At 43.4% G+C, this 17,084-nt stretch overlaps 1 protein-coding gene across 1 annotated transcript in view; it reads right to left on the minus strand.

Annotated features, from left to right (window-relative positions):
- The window catches only part of RP1 (RP1 axonemal microtubule associated), a 1,491,030-nt gene that overhangs the window by 793,233 nt on the left and 680,713 nt on the right, over window positions 1-17,084 (minus strand). Inside the window, exon 17 of the mRNA XM_078686181.1 lies at window positions 2,170-2,347. Within this exon, the coding sequence (XP_078542307.1) occupies window positions 2,170-2,347 (178 nt within the window). The remainder of the gene's footprint in view (window positions 1-2,169; window positions 2,348-17,084) is intronic.

Below are 17,084 nucleotides of genomic sequence, written 5' to 3' on the forward strand. Positions count from 1 at the left end.
TTGTCAAGTGTGTAAGGTTAACGTTTGCAGAGTCACTTTGTGAGTCATGTTTTCCCAGCAGATGGCTGCAGCTGTTGATTGCTGGGCGCAGATATGTAGGACGTCTAGAAGAGAAGTGTAACCCTCAAATGCTAATTCAGAGCTCTGTAAGGCAATATACAAGGAACTCCTGAATTTAAATTATGTAATCATGCTATGCAAATATCACTTTTTCTGTATGGATAGGCAAACTAGTACATGCTGCCTTTCCCTGACTCCAGCTGATAACTGAAGAGCTTCTAAAACACGCTAATACTGTTTCCTGAACCGATTAAAATGCTAAATTATGATTTTTATTTTAAGATTTACGACCTCGCCAGTCTCTCATTCTTCTGCTCCCTGTTCTTTATTTCATATTTAGGTGGTACGGAGTGTCCCTGGGTCAGCCTCACTGGCTTCATAATACATACTATGTGTGCCCACAATATGTGCATACATGTGTGTTCCTCCTCCAGCAAACACACTGGTCTCTGGACCTAGGGGACTGCAGGACCGATGGAGCAATCCTCGTGGCAGGGGCTACAAGCATCCCTGGGCCCTCAGGGACCAGACACTACTGCAAGCAGAGAGAGAAGCTTCAGGCGAGCTATAATCGAGGCTTACCTCTGGACCCCACGAAGGCTAATGCAGTGGTGTGGCTTTATACATCTACTAGACTGTCATTTAATAGCCTAATAACATTTCAACTCGATTGTAAAATGGGGACAATATAAGCAGTCAGGGACCAGGAGAATTATGCCCTCTCATGGACATAAGAAACACTCGACTGTTCAGGAAGTCAGGCACAACATAGACACAGTTCCCGGACTGTGGAATTCAGTTCAGAAAGTTGCACTCATAGTTCATGATCAGTTTTTCTTTGCCGATGGTTTGGGATGACCCTCTACAGTCTCCGATGGGTGCTCTGGTTTGGTAGGAGCCAGAGCAGGGACACACCTTCTCTTACCCGGATGACACAGAGGATGTGTGGATGTGTGACTCACACATTCTCTATATCATCCTACCCCCAAGGGTGTGTCACACACAGTGCGTATGACACACCCTTGGGAGGAGCAGCAATTTGAAAGAGCCTCCGGTGACAACTTTAACAGGAAGACAGGAGAGGGCAATACCCAGCTATCAGTCCTCTGCCCCCACCGCTCCTTCATGTCCTACCTTCAGCTCCTGCTCATTGTGTGCTGCCATTTGCACTCATGCCCTTTTTTATATCTGAGAAAATGTATTTAGTTGCTTAAAAAAAAAATACAATAAAAGTGACATAATAGAGACCCCGGAACGTATTCATCACACATTCCTAATCAATGAATCTTGAACTTTCAGTTTGCCTTTATGCATGATATTGTGTCTATAGCTGCGTTATATGGCATCCCACACACGTTGTGCAGAGGGGACGGTCTTTAATTAAGTGTCCCAGCAGGCAGCAGCATCTGGTCGCTCTCTATGGCCCTTCCTACCCAGGGATATCTTCTATACCTGTTTTCCAGCAGTATTTCAATGGAGCGGTCAGGGGCTCTCGTATTCGTAACCCCATATGGGAAATAACCAGCTTCCATGTGAAGATTTCAGAAACATTTGTACATTTTACATTTAGAACCCTGTTATTGCGGTGAGAGGACATTTTAGCAAGGTCACCTTTCATGAAAATGTTACATCACTGCTGCAGCTATCCTAATGTCTAGCAGCACACATTTTGCACATTCCTCTTCAGCTAAATAAAGGACAAAACAGACATGTTGCAATTTTTACACACAAAATACCATTCTGTGCGCATTGCATGAACAAGGCAATAAACTCACATTCCTTTTTGTGGCTTCATTTTAAGGACTAATACAAGTTTAAATTAGGTGCCCAAATAAATGCTATTCAATGCACCAATGGAGATTTAATAGGTTACTGCCTGTAACCTATATGAACATAACCAAACAAACATCGGGGAATTCACTAAATAGCAGCACATGCTGCAATAGGACTGTAACACATTAACTAGACATGAAAGCTCTTTCTGCAGTCTGTACTCATTGAGGTATGGAAACAGGACATAGGGATGGAATATTATTGCTAATTGTTTAAATATGTTGTATTTCCTAATCATGCAGGACCCATAGAATTAATATTCAAGCAGTCACTTACATTTGATGACCTGTGGGTAGATCAGGATATTTCTCTCTCCGGTGTGTACAAGTGGCTTCGTTCGACCATCAGTCAGAAAACCAACATACATTCCTCGGTTTCTGACGGACTCCAGACATATGGATCCATTTTCTAAGTTTTTCTCAATTTTAAAGTGGCAATACTGATCGCCTGTGCCCTAGCAAAACAAAATAAAGGAAAAAAAAGAAGTGGTGTCTGATACTAATCAAATTGAAATTAAAGTTTGAAATATTTTCTTTTTTATTAAAGGCAGCTTAGTTACTTTTATAGGAGTTTTAAACACATTTTATAAACAGATTAATTCTGGTGTGAACCAATTGTTAATCGACTTCCGAGAGTTAACACAATTTTGGATTTTTTGGCCAAAGAAATATTTCCCTGGCTGGAGATAGCTGATCTGTGGTCTACGAGTCCATTTGAGTATACCTGCTTGTTACTGAGCAGATGCTAGGTAAGAGCGGAAGTTGAGGTGAAACAGTTGTAAGAGAGGAAAGTCAGAGAAATTGAGTCTGAAGGCTGGAGAGAGTGTCAACAATTCCTGCGAAGAAAAGCGCGCATTAAACTAGTCCAAGATTACAGTTTCATTAAAAAACAGAAAACTACCAATGATATTCCTCATGCTAGTGGTGCAGGAGCTCCCTGGCGCTGGAATCCTAACTTGGCTCTGTATCCCAAGTCCTTACAAATATGAGACCATGTGAGGTCAGATGTTGACTCCTTATTATAGGATAAGGGTGGGCCAGCAGAAATTTTGATTTAAGCAATATTAGGGGAAGGTGTAAACACTTCACACATAGGTACAACCGCTATTCCAACTGATAGGACCAATTGAGTGAGAGTGCGAGTGTTAATAGAGGGGGGTTTAGATCTGGAAACCAACATTTCCCAAATGTGTTCAGAGGCATTGGAAAATGTATATGAAATGTCATAAATTACGTTTTATTTTCGAAATAGAACCAATCTTTAACTGAGCCAACTGTATAACCGAAAGTTCCCTTTTAAGGAACAGTTACTCTAAGTAAAGAGGGTTTTGTAAAAGACAAACTGCCTGAGAGAAGAAGCAGGGCCTGAGATGCATCCTCTTATGGCTTTGCAAACTGGGCAAAGTAAACCACCTTCAATACTTGACTCTCAGGGTAGTGTATGAGGGCGAGCATCACAAGCGTTTCAGGGATATACAGGCACATGCATCAACCTTTTTTGGGAGCGCTAACAGTGTGATTCGGAAAAATCGGCTGTTTGCGCCCTCAAAAAGGGCTTTTACGATGCATCAAGGTTTAAGGCACTCGCAACTTAGAATTCGCAATTTATTGTGATTTCTTAAATTGCGATTGCATTTAAGGAATCACAATTTGCGATTCCTCAAATGCAATGCAAGACCCACTTTAAAATATCAATTTCACTATTTGGAGCCGCAAATTACAGAGCAATTAAACTGGTCGGTAATTCGCAAAACCGTTGGAAAAATGCACTAAAGTGCATTTTTCAAAGTTTCATGTTGCGCACACACATGCCCTTGGGGCATGTGTTTGCGCAACATGGGTGCACATCACAATTTCAGGGGTGTAACAGAGTGTCATTTTGACACCCTTGCTCTCTTGAAATTGCATGCGCAATTTGCGAGTACCTATTGGTACTCGCAAATTGCGCATGCAATCTCCCATTCATTCCAATGGGCCTGTAGGTCCATCGAAATGAATGGGGAGCCATTCTTTAATTGCGAGTCGCAATTAAGGAATTTGTAGGAATCGCTATTTTCTCAGCAGTTCCTACATGCATAGGTTTTTTGCGATTCCGTATTAGCGAATCCTTAGATTTTCGCTAATAATGAATCGCAAATGACATGTTTGATGCATGTGCCAGACTCTGCACATGATTTTAAAGTGTACTAATGTGATTTTAACTTTATGAGCACCACTTGTTGTGTTTGTAAAGCGCACTGTTTCCCGGTCCACCGCCAAAAGTTTGGTTTGTGTGGAGGGACGGCGCCACGCCCACCACGGAGGAAGTGATTGCTACTTCCTGTGCCCAAACCAATCAGCGAGCTACAGCTGACTCCGCCCCTATCCATATAACCCATGTGTCCTCGGCCGCGCAGCGGACGCACGCAGCGGGCGCGCAGATGTCGCGCCGAAGTCAAGCCAAAGTCCAGCCCGTCTGCGCCCGTCCGCGACCAGCCGGGGCCAGGGGCTACTAACCTTGGTTCCACTATTAACACCCCTATCACCTACTCCAAAGAGACTCTTTTGGCATGTATTCCGCCTCTATGCTCTAAAGGCAAGTTCTTAAATTGCATGGACTCTCCTATCACATGCACTGACTGTAATCTTTGTCTTCACTCTATACCCTCCGCAATTGATCAGGAAACCGCTGACTTTCCACCGGCCCGGCTCATAAGAATTCCTATTCCACCCTTAAATGACCTATCTTTCATCAGTCTGAATTGTAGGTCACTACCTAAACACAAAAGGGATATCTTTGATTTACTCACGTCATCTCAGCCAGCCGCACTTTTTCTTACGGAGACCTGGTTGAATAACTGTTCGGGACCAGACATAGCAGCAGCACTGCCTGCTAACTACAGCTACGTTAGCAAAAACAGACTCCACAAAGATGGAGGTGGAATTGCGATCATTTTTCGTAACACCTATTCATGTCAATGGTTAGATCTTGACATTCCGAACTGTGAAGCTGGATCTTTTAAGCTCCTACTATCTCCAAACTTCACGTTATCGGGTGCTTTAATATATCGTGCACCTGGCACAGCCAGCACCTGGGCATCCTCTTTCCCGGAGCTCATTGCACCATTTCTGTTAGATGCCTCTAACTTTTTGATAGTCGGTGACCTAAATATTCATCTAAATGACACATCATGTCACACCAGTACCAACTTTATAGCGGATTTATCTGCCCTGAATCTCACCCTCCATAATACAGGCCCCACACATAAGGCCGGCAACTTACTTGATCCAATCTTCTTCAACCATGACAATATTGTTTGCAAAACTCCTTTAACCATCCCCTGGTCTGATCATTATCTGGTGGAATTTACCATAGCCGTGCCTCTACCGACTACCTCTAAGAAGGCCCCCTCTGGACCAAGAGTACTGAGAAATTGGAAAAAACTGGATATTTCCAAGTTGAATGCACATCTTAATGACACTCGACCCCTCTCTAAAATAACTAATATAGAAGAGGCCGCAACCATTCACAACTGGCTCAGCTCCGCCATTGATGTATGCCTTCCACAAAGAAACAAAAAACAAACCCCACTTCATCCCCCAGCACCTTGGTTTACAGATGCACTTAAACTCGAAAAAACGGCTTGTAAAAATCTAGAACGGAGATGGCGTGTTCATTACGACCCCACACTAAAGACACTATACAAAGGAGCACTATCAAAATATCACGCTAACTGTTCATCAGCCAGAGCTGAATATGCCAAAACGACCATTGAGAATACTCAAAATAGGCCTAAAGCACTCTTTAAAATAGTACAGGAACTCTCTGGTTCTTCCTGCCAACCGAAAGCCCCCTGCCTGGACTCCGCACAGTGTAATACTTTGGCAGAATTCTTCATAAATAAAATTGGCAAAATTTATGAGGACTTCAATGATCCAACTGCTTCCCCTTCAGTCCCGGATTCCCCCCTACCTATGGCCAAGTGTGAAGAGGCTAGCCCACACCCTCCCATAGGGGGCACCATTCAGTTTCTAGCAAACTGGGAACCGCTCAACATGTCCTCATTATAGGGAATCATAAAAAGTATCAAATCGGGCTCCCCCCTGGACCCCTTTCCCTCACAAATCCTCCTTTCTCTTGACACCCCTTCTCTCACGCTCATCCTAGAGCTCCTGAATTCTTCCCTAAGAGATGCCAAAGTCCCCAAGACATGGAAGCATGCCATGGTTTCACCACTACTGAAGAAAGCCACCGCAGACCCTGATGACCCCGCCAATTTCCGCCCAATCTCGCTGCTACCCTTATTCTCCAAAATTCTTGAGAAACACATAGTCACCCAACTTACGTATTTCACAGAACTCAATAACCTCCTTCACACATCCCAGTCGGGATTTAGGGCGGGCTTTTCAACAGAATCCACCCTTCTAGGGGTCTCTGAAACTATACGCCGGCAAGTTGATGAAGGGGAGACCGTGGCACTTATCTTACTCGATCTTAGTGCCGCATTTGACACGGTCTCCCATAGCATCCTCATTAACACCTTGCAAACCTGTGGCATAACTGGACCTGCCCTGGCATGGCTAAAAAGTTTCCTCTCCAATAGAACCTTCCAAGTCTTTTCCTCTACTTCCTCCTCTAAATCTCATAATTCTCTATTCGGAGTTCCCCAGGGCTCGACTCTCAGCCCCATCTTATTTAATTTATATATCAGTCCCCTTGCCACATTAGCAGAAAAATCTGGGTTGATGATCTACTCATACGCAGACGATACCCAGATTATTTTTTCACTTTCTGCTAATGCTCGGTCCAACCCGTCCTCCTTCCGCTCTGGGCTTCAGAACATTTCCAAATGGATGTTTGATAACAAACTAAAACTCAACGGAGGAAAGACCGAACTGCTTCTGTTTGGGAAACACAATTCCCTATGGGGCCCCCAACATTGGCCTCCCCAGATGGGACCTACACCCACCCCCTCCAAAACCGCTTGCAACTTGGGTATCATCTTTGATGAACACCTATCCATGAAACAACAAGCGGTGAGAGTGGCGGCCACTTGTTTTACCATTCTCAAGTGGCTCAAGAAAATCAGGTGGATGCTCCCCCAGAACACACTAAAAACCGTAGTCCAGGCTCTGATTACATCTAGACTGGACTACGGTAACATCTTATATCTAGGGGCATGTAAAGAAGTCCCTAAGAAACTTCAAACAGTGCAAAACGAAGCAGTTAGGTTGATAGGCATGCTGCCCAAAAAATCCCCAACTTCATCTTGTGTTCGGAGTCTGCACTGGCTCCGTATCGAACAAAGAGCAAAATTTAAAGCGTTGTGTGTTATGCACAGAATCAAGGCAGGCAAGGCCCCTGCCAATCTGAACACCCTAGTCCACCAATACTGTCCCTCAAGAACTTTACGATCTTCCAGCCAACACAAGTTTCAAATACCCAGGATTAATCGAGCTAGACAGGGAGGCAGTTCTTTTGCCTACCTGGCCCCCTCTCTATGGAACTCTCTCCCATTTCAGCTTCGAACCAACGACTGTTACCTCCAATTTCGTAAGAACTTAAAGACTTGGTTGTTTAACCAATAACTCTGTTTTAATAGCCCACTGTCCCCTTCTGTATTTTCGTTCTTTATGTCTATAGCGCCGGGAAACCTCATGGTAGCTGTTGCGCTCTACAAAAATAAATATAATAATAATAATAATAGTGTGTTGGGTGGTACGAGCAATAACTTTAATGTCCAGCCCAGTGCTTGTCTTTAAAAAACAAAAAAAGTTATTTTAATTACATATCTGCACTCAATAATAGACAATTGCATGCTGCCTTAGTAAGGGCAGCCAGAGCTCAGCTCGAGTCTTCACTAAGAGCAGAAGCCCTAAACGTTTGGATGTTGCTCAGTGGGCTCTGGTGTCTATGGCAGTCATAGTCCACTTCTAGGTCTACAAGGATGCAAGGCAGTTGCTGCCCAACCCGGGAAGATGTATGTGACGATGCAGCTACAGACCACCCCTGGCTGGTACACACATTCAGGCAGCTGCTGCCCCATTCTGGGCAATATAGGTGGCAAACCAGGTGCAGTCAACCTCAGGCCATTCCACATAGCAGCATGTTACAGACCCGAACCTGGCCAATAAACACAGGCAAATGTAGCCCACCTCTGACCATTGCAAATGCTAGGTAGTTGCAGCTCCAACCTGGAACAGAGAAAGACCTGGAGATTCTGTGCAGCAAGGGTTGCTCCTCGCTTCACTCTCTAAGGCCATCTTCTTGTTATGTGTGTTACTCAGAACAGAAACAATGCTGGCATTCTCCACCTGGACAGTCTTTCCTCCTGAAGGGCCAGGCAGATTCCTTCCCTCTCTCAGCAGGCAGGAATGTTTCTGTGCACTAGGTAGATCCTCAGCTTCTCCAGCACAAACTACAGGCTAAAGAGTGATGGCCCCTCACCTCTCAGAGACTTGCTGTTAGGCAGACACCAGCCCTGATCACTTGGCAGCCCTTCAAATACTCTGTGAAGCACTCCCTTCCTTCGTCATGAAGAACTCTGAACTAGAATACAGTGGGGTGTTTTTGATCACACTTTTATAAGCACTTTATACACAGAAGATGTGTATCCACCGTCTCAAACTTCAAAGCCATTTGGGGGTGTTTCTGTTTTGATGTCTGCTTCTCAGGCTACTCCCCAGATAGCCTTTGAGTGAAGTGGTGTTTATCACAGCAGGTAGCAATGGGGCTTCCTCTAAACTGTAGCACTCACAACATGAGGTTTCGGCACCTATTTGTCAGGAGCATCTCTGAAGCAATAAACGGGGACAGACAAATGGGCAGGCCTGACCTAGAAATGTCCTCATCTTGAGCAACAAAAACTGCAGTTGCACCCTTCACTTCTACCATCTAACAAATTACATTGCTCAGAAAAACCTAATGAGCAGACCGTTGCTAACAAAGTCTTACTGGGATTAATAAATGTAGCCCTGCCTGTATTCTTTTCACTTCAGTGTCTGTATCTCCACATTCCAGCCACAGGAATTCAGCCAATACATTGCCACGGTCTAGGAACGTTTTCCTCTTCCTCTCTCTTATGTCATGCTAACCCAGGGTCATCCATAATGGATCCCACTGGCTTCAGTGCTCATCCCCATACATACACAAAGTCCTACCACAACACATGTACAACATGATTAGTATACACACACACACACTCTACATATCACACACTCTATGTACACACAATATGTCAGCACAAGGTTCTGGGTTTCACATACCAGCAGAACTTTACACAAGAGTGGACTGTAGGCAACACACTCATTAACACAGATATCAAGATCTGATCCACTATATGATATCGCAAAACTCAGTACTCTGCAACCACCCATTTGTGTTAAACCCAGGACAGGGGCGGTAGTCTTCTGATCGTTATAAGGGCATGCTTGGTGCACTCATCTAAAAGAAAGGGCATATCCAGGACCCTGCATAATCAGGCCTAGGCTCTGCCCACTTCCTACATAAGCTTAATGCCACTACCTAGATTGGCTCTCACAGCAGGGATACACACCTGTATGAATACTATGCAGGGAACATTCTTTTGAGAACTATGCTTCCAGTGTTCACTTTCCATGCTCATTATTCGCACTGACATTATGATCATTGCAGTTTTCAATAAAAAAAAAACACATTAAAAAACAACTTTATTAAATGAAAATTACAGTTGACCTGCATGAAATTAGTGGGACTGCGTTTGTTGAGAGAATATGCTATTATTATTTCCTCGGGACAATTTAATGAAGAATCACTGAATGCCATATAACTGATATGCTAAAACGGTACAATGAACAGTATTTAAAGGTGAAAACAGAATTAGGAAACCTAGTTGCATTGGAGTCAAATGCTGGAGTATGTACCGAAAACAAGGTCTTGTACAGATATTAGTGTTATATCAGTTTTCTGTTCTATTGTTAACAGACTATTTTACTCCTAAATGATGACAGAGTAGACAGATTATTGAACTGATTATTGAAGTAAGCATAACAAAAGTGTTTAAGCACTAACATTAACTCAGTCGAATTCTTGCAACTTAAGTATCTTGAAGTATATAAAGAGCAAAGAGGCACTTGCACGCAAGATGCATTGCAGGTTTATTTTGCGTGCACAGCAGAGGGTACAACAGGAATTGAGCACAAGACCCATGACTCCAGTGACTAAGATTTTCCCGAAGGATTCAGGTCAAATGATTCAGGATAAGTAAGTGAGCTTTCATTTCCTGTTTCATTTATGGCTGGATGATAGCACCATTAAACTGAAGAGGGGGAAAAGCATCACACTCCTCCACTAAAGTAGTAAGTGTAACCCAAAGTGTTGGAGGACAAGTAGCAGAACAGATTCACGAGCTGCGCAAAGATCAGTTACTGAAGGTGAGCTAACAATGTTCAAATGAGTAACTGGGGGACATGTGTTCTTTATCAAAATGGTCAGTGACCATAATTAAGACTTGAACATGTTTCGAAGAAAGCCCATGTGATCAATAGTTCCATCTCAATTTTAATTAGTCTGCCAGGAATGTTCCTGGCAGAACTGATTTTTTTTGTTTAAATCTTTTTATTAGGGTTTTACATTTCAGATTCCCATGTGGGATATCAGATTGATCACAGGTCAGTTATCACACGTGCTAACGCGGGATTACTGGTTACTAATTATCTTACCAAATCCCATTTCCTGTCGACTGAATCGTTGGTACCTGTCTTGAGTAAAAGGTAATCTCGCAGTAAACAATCAATTTAAGAACTTACACCACTCTAAATGACCACTGACCAAAATTAAGTTTTAAAGATTTAATATAAAGTCAAAGATAACTGAAGATACAAACTTCTCAAAATGAGATTAAGAAGATAAATCGGTATCACTATGAACATGAACTTTTTGAATAATCTGAGTCTGAAAAACAGAATAATAAGTACAAGCTCGAAAACCATCAGGGTTGCCAAAATGGATACAAGTTGCAACCTCAAAGTCATTACAGAAAAGAAAATTAAGGTTAGTCTGTCCCTACACTACACTAAATGACATCCCTACTTAGCAAGATCTTAACCCTCTAGGTGTCAGCCGTGGTGACTTCCTAAGAAGATCACGCACTTCTCTTTGTCTCTTCTCTGATAATGGGTCTCTCCTGATCAGCCTATCTGCCTACCCATCCGCTTCCTTAGGCTCCCAAAATCATCTGCTCTGCTCTCCTCCCGGGTCACTTTCCCTAATACCAAATCACATTTCCAATAGAAACGCCCCTTGGGACGCCCCTCACGTGGTACATCTTTGCGCGGTAAACTCCATGATGGTACTCTTGAAGACCCTCGTTATAGTTGACCTTGGTTCCCAGGCGGCTTCTTCAGTGCGCTGATACCCCCTGAAATTCCTGGAAACTCCTACAGGCCTGCGCAAGGCGCCACTGAACAAAGTCCCTTTCATTCGAGCTGATTAGGACCCTCGCACCTGCATACAGCTCGTCCTGCAGTGGGCCTCAAATTCCAGACTTCACCATATCTTAGGCCATAAAACACTCTCAGAGCTCCATACTGGACACCTCACGACCTCTCCTCTAACGAGCACATGACGATTTAAACTACATGACATTATCTGTTCTGGCCTACTTGATTTACATGCAGCAGGTTCCTGCACTCTTAAAACATTAACTTGATTTAAACAGCAAACATTCTTAACTAGCATACGTTTCTAAAATAACACATCTATAAAGCATATACTTTTAACCCTAAGTTCAATAGTACATTTTGAAAGAACCATGTCAACTTTATCTCACATTATTTTAGCAGCACGTTCAGGTTTGCTGTGAATTGCCCTAAGGCCTACACAAAATACTGGAATCCAAAGTTACATTTAATTCGGACATGACTCTTTTAACATGAGAGAACCATGAGGTTTTCACATATACTCCAACATTTCTACATTTAATCTCACACCGTTATAATTATGGTTACTCTACTTAACATTCTATACATTTCGCTATTGAATATAAAACACTCGTGTGCAAAACATGTTTAAACTAACTACGTGCTTGTAAATATGGCGTACTTATACATTTTTTCAAACTTGTGCTCTCTCAGTCCCCCCTTTGATGACCTTTAGGGGTCATCATTACCATGACACTAAAATGTAGAACCTTTAAAGTGAAGACAGGGTAGTACCACTTCTTTTCATACTCTCTAATGCTTTCAGACTCTTATATTGAGTGTCCTGCATCGCTGTCAACTCTTCTTCCTGTTTCTTCATAGCTCTCTGTAACCTATTTGCTCTATACCATTGATACAAACGCACCAATCCCCACAAAGTGATTACACAAATCATTACTATGATGATGGGCTTCAATATGTACCAAACGATACCCTTTCCTAAGTTGGCAAACCAACTTCCAACTTTACCCATTCCATGACCTACTTTTTCCCACACATTTACCTTTGCCAGGTCCTCAATTTCGTAGTGTATGGCAGTGATGTTTTGTATATACTTCTCTAGAGGCTTTGAATTGTCTGGAATGTAAGTACAGCATTCCTGTACCTTCAAGGCCCTACAGACTCCTCCCTCTTTTGCTAACAGAACATCTAAAGCAAGTCGGTTCTGAAGAACCATTGCCCTAATCGATTGCATCTCCCCCTCTATCAGCATCAAGGATCTTGCAGTACTGGCAGACAGTCTATCTACGACTGTAGCTAACCTCCTGATCTTAATGTCATTCATTATCAATCCTAAGAAAGGGAATGCAGCACCTATTACATCTCCAACTACTTCTGCTGCACCCAGCCCTCGCTTCCATCTAGTTGATATTTCTTTCTTAGGCGTGTCTAAATTCTCAACATGATATATTTTAGGAAAGACAACAGCCAGATAGCATGATCCGTACCAATTATCTGGTAACTTCACATAAGCATATCTTCCACATACAAAATATACATTTGGTATTGCTTGCATCCCTTTCATGAAGTTCTTAGAGTAGTACTCCAATTGAAAGGCATGTTCACAATTTACTTGTCCTACATAAACGTTTTCATAATAGGAGTAACTCCTGTGAATGCACAGTTTCCCCCGTTTCTCCTTATCCAAAGCAATTGGACCAATACTACCTTTTCGTTGTTGTGCCCTTTCCTCCTTGGTCCAATCTGTTTCCCCTTGTCCTGATGCCTTCAATATCTTCTGCCTCCTGTATCTAGTATCTACCTGAGCTATAAACTTTTTCTCAACTTCTGATATTTGACAAGTCAGATTGTTGATTCGAGCATGTGAAGTATCTAACGTTCTCCATGGAATAAACCATTTGTGTAACCTGTCTTCGCTTTTGTAGTAGTCCCATTTGTTCAAATGCTTGAAATTCGGAACCTCTGGCAATGTCGAGTCGAAATTCGAGAAGTAATACTCAAATCCGTCTCGTCCATAAAACATACTTAACAATAAACTGCACGTTATCCCATAGGTCAACGGGAGATGATGGTATTTGATACCCTCCTCCACCGAAATTGGTAATTGCATACAGACATAGCAATCCTTTACCTCCATGGCATCAACATATTCATAAAGCAACTTAGCATAAGCATTTGACTTGTAATTCCCCTGTGACTCATCCATGTGTAACCTTTTTACTTCTGCATCTAACAACGCTTTGTCTTTCTCATTGATGTTTCCCTTCTCCTTAATAATGGTAGTTCTCGGTGTTGACACTCCCTTATCCTCCTTAACTGTGGTTCCATCCCCTTCGTGTCCCGCTAGGAATGAAACAGTTACCACTAAAATTATAAGAGAAACCACTACTCCTAAAAATGTAACAGCTATACATTTTGCCCTGCGGTTCGGGTTGCCAGCATCCATGTTCTCAAACAGTGTAGTTTTCGACTATCTTCCAGCATTCACTTCCTCTTCTTTTCAAACAAAGTCTTTCTCTCTTGCAATGTCTTTCTTGGAACACTTGGAAGCTTGACAATTTATTTCCGCAAAACAATTCAAAGTCCAGTAAAATAGACAACCCTAGCCCTTCTCCATCCGCTAAAAGGAAACCCCTACCATTTTTTTTTCTTCTTCCACTCGGCGCTAGGTTATCTTGCAACAATTTACAATTTCTTTTCAAAAGTCTTATTTTCGTCTGAAGTTATGTATGACTCAAGGAGTGACACTACTTCTTCATAAACGTCCATCCGAAGTATCATTCCCTCAGGTTCTGGACAGTTCGTACCACACCATGGAAAGTCAACTTTTTCTAGGATTATTCTCCTTATTTCGCTCAAGACAAGTGGACGGACGAAATTGAGAGTTAGCGTTTTTTCAATTTCCAATCCTGGTACTATCAGTTCTATATCCACAATTACAAAGGGGTCCGTTCTAATCAAGATCACTTTCTTCACTTTTCCAGATCTGCACCCCCTTAAAGCCATTCGCAATATGATATTAGTCCACAACAATAAGTGCTCCTAACATTTCTACTACTCGCTCAAGCATTTCCAAACGAAGAAGAGTTCCCTCCAATATTGGATATCGTGAACAGCAAACTGGAAACTCAACTGTTTCTAAAATCAACTTTCTTATTCCACTCAGGAGAGCAGGATGAACGATGTTGAGTGTCAGCAACCTTTCGGTCTCCGCTCCTGGCAGTAGAAACTTTATTTGCACTGTGATGATCGGGTCAGTTCTGATCAGTTCCACCTCCCTGATCCTCCCTGTTCTGTGTCTCCCAGACATCTGCCACGAGGTAGGTCCAGTCGGGAGTAGAGTATCTTCTGCTAGGCACTCGCACCCTACTTGATCTTCTAAGACCCTCCTCGGCTTGATCCTGGATATCTTCTTCTAGATCTGAGTCTTCGGATATAGGAGTGAGCGTTTCTTCCTGGGCCGACCTCAAACTTAGCCTTCTTCTCCTTGTTGGCCAAGTGGCAGCTCCAAGCCTTATTCTCCTATTCCTTGTCCTCCCACTTGGTTCTTGGTCGCTCCGATACGGATCTGAGTCTGAGTCGTATTCACTTCTGCTCTCTCCTTCAGTTGCGTCTTCTGTCTCACTGCCGTCCTGCCTTCGCTCTTCTTCTGAATCCGATGCGTTCCCAACTTCCTCCGACACCTCCTCAGCTGCCTCAATCCCTTCTTGCGACTCTTCTTCCACTTCCGGGCTTTCGTCTGGGATGGGAGCTGTTCCTTCTAGAGGTGCTGGAACTCTTCGAGTATGGGATGCATGAATCCAATTTGGCAGCCCCCCGCACTTCACCGCGGTGTTCGTTATCAGGATTACCTGAAAGGGCCCACGCCAGCGAACATCTAGGCAGTTCTTCCGGACGTGCTTTTTAACCAGGACCCAGTCCCCTGGGTTCAGGTCATGACACAGGTTCCTCGCTGCTGGAACTTCAGCCGCATGCACCTGAAGGGACACAGAATGGATGGCGTCAGACAGTCCTTTACAATAATCCAAGATCAGATCATCTGTAATATTCAATAGAGCAGTAGTTGGAACTGTAGGAAGTCTCATGGCCCTCCCCATCAGGATCTCGTGGGGAGAGAGACCTGTCCTCCTATCAGGTGTGCTGCGCATGCTCATGAGCACCAATGGAAGAGCATCTGGCCAACTCAAGGATGTGGATGCCACTACTTTAGCCAATCTATTCTTTAAAGTGCCATTCACTTGTTCCACAATTCCTGAAGCTTCTGGTCGATAACTACAATGCAGCTTTTGATCGATATTCAGTGTGGAGCACAACATCTTCACTATTTCGCTGTTAAAATGTTTTCCTCTGTCCGATTCCAAAGAGGCAGGCACCCCGAAGCGCGGTATCAACTCCCTGAGCAACAATTTAGCCACTGTGAGTGTATCGCACCTACGTGTAGGGTACGCTTCAACCCATCTGGAAAATACGCATACAATCACCAACACATACCGAAGGCGATTGACTCTTGGCATCTCGATGAAGTCTAGTTGCATTCTATTGAAAGGCCCCCCCGACCTCCCAATGTGACTCAGTGTGACTGGTGTTCGTTTGCCTACGTTCAGTTGTTGGCAGGTAACACATCGCTTACATACTGATTCTGCTGCTATTCTGAATTTCGGGCAATACCAAGTCTGCCTAAAAACTCTCATCATAGCATCCCTTCCTAGATGTACTGGACCATGTATTTCTCTCGCCATGGGATTAGCTAATTCTTCAGGTAACACAGCTCTCCCATCTGCTGAAACCCAGAAATCCATTTCACTTCGCACACAACCTGCTATTTCCCATGCCTTTTTCTCTGTTTCAGGTGCGTTCTCCTGCATTATTCTTAAATCCTCCCAAGTGTCTACAGTTTCTAACATCATACTTAATTCAGTCTTTTCTTCTGCACCTTCTATTTCCACCTTTGAGAAAGAATAACTTTGTTCCGCACAATAGCGTGCGACTTCATCAGCATATCTATTACCTTGTGACACAAAATCTGTATTCTTAGTATGAGCTACACACTTCACTACTGCAATGTCAACAGGACCTTGTAATGCTTCTATCAGCAATCGCACAAATTCTCCATTTCGAATGGGCGAACCAGAGGAGGTCATGTAACCCCTCTGAGACCACAACTGCCCGAAATCATGAACCACACCGAAACCATATTGGCTGTCCGTGTAGATGGTGACTCTCTTTCCATTTCCTGCTATGCAGGCACGAGTTAGGGCAATAATCTCTGCTACCTGTGCGGAATGTACTCCTTCCAGGCAAGCGGCTTCTACAACTCCAGTAATGGTACAAACAGCATAAGCTGCTCTCAACCGACCAGTATCGTCTCTTAAACATGAGCCATCAACAAAGTAAATTTCATCGGGGTCAGACAATGGCTCATCCACTATATCTGGTCTGGGTTTCGTGCATAGTTCAGTCACATCAAGGCAATCGTGGTCTTCACATCCTTCGCCTTCTATTACCGAAGGTAATGGCATCAAAGTAGCAGGATTCAAGACAGAGCATCTCCTGAGAGTCACGTTTTCTGCGGCAAGTATAACTTGCTCATAACGCGTGAGCCTGCTATTGGTCAGATGCTGCGTCTTCGTCCTGGTCATTAACAATTCAACTGAATGCGGTACATACACCACCACTGGATGTCCCATTACAATACTTTCGCTCCTTTCAATGCTGACACCCGTTGCGGCAACGGATTTGAGACATCCGGGCAACGCTGCGGCTACTGGATCTAATGTAGCCGAAAAATATGCA

Source organism: Lissotriton helveticus, chromosome 4_1, assembly GCF_964261635.1.
Source record: "Lissotriton helveticus chromosome 4_1, aLisHel1.1, whole genome shotgun sequence".
Lineage (NCBI taxonomy): Eukaryota > Metazoa > Chordata > Amphibia > Caudata > Salamandridae > Lissotriton > Lissotriton helveticus.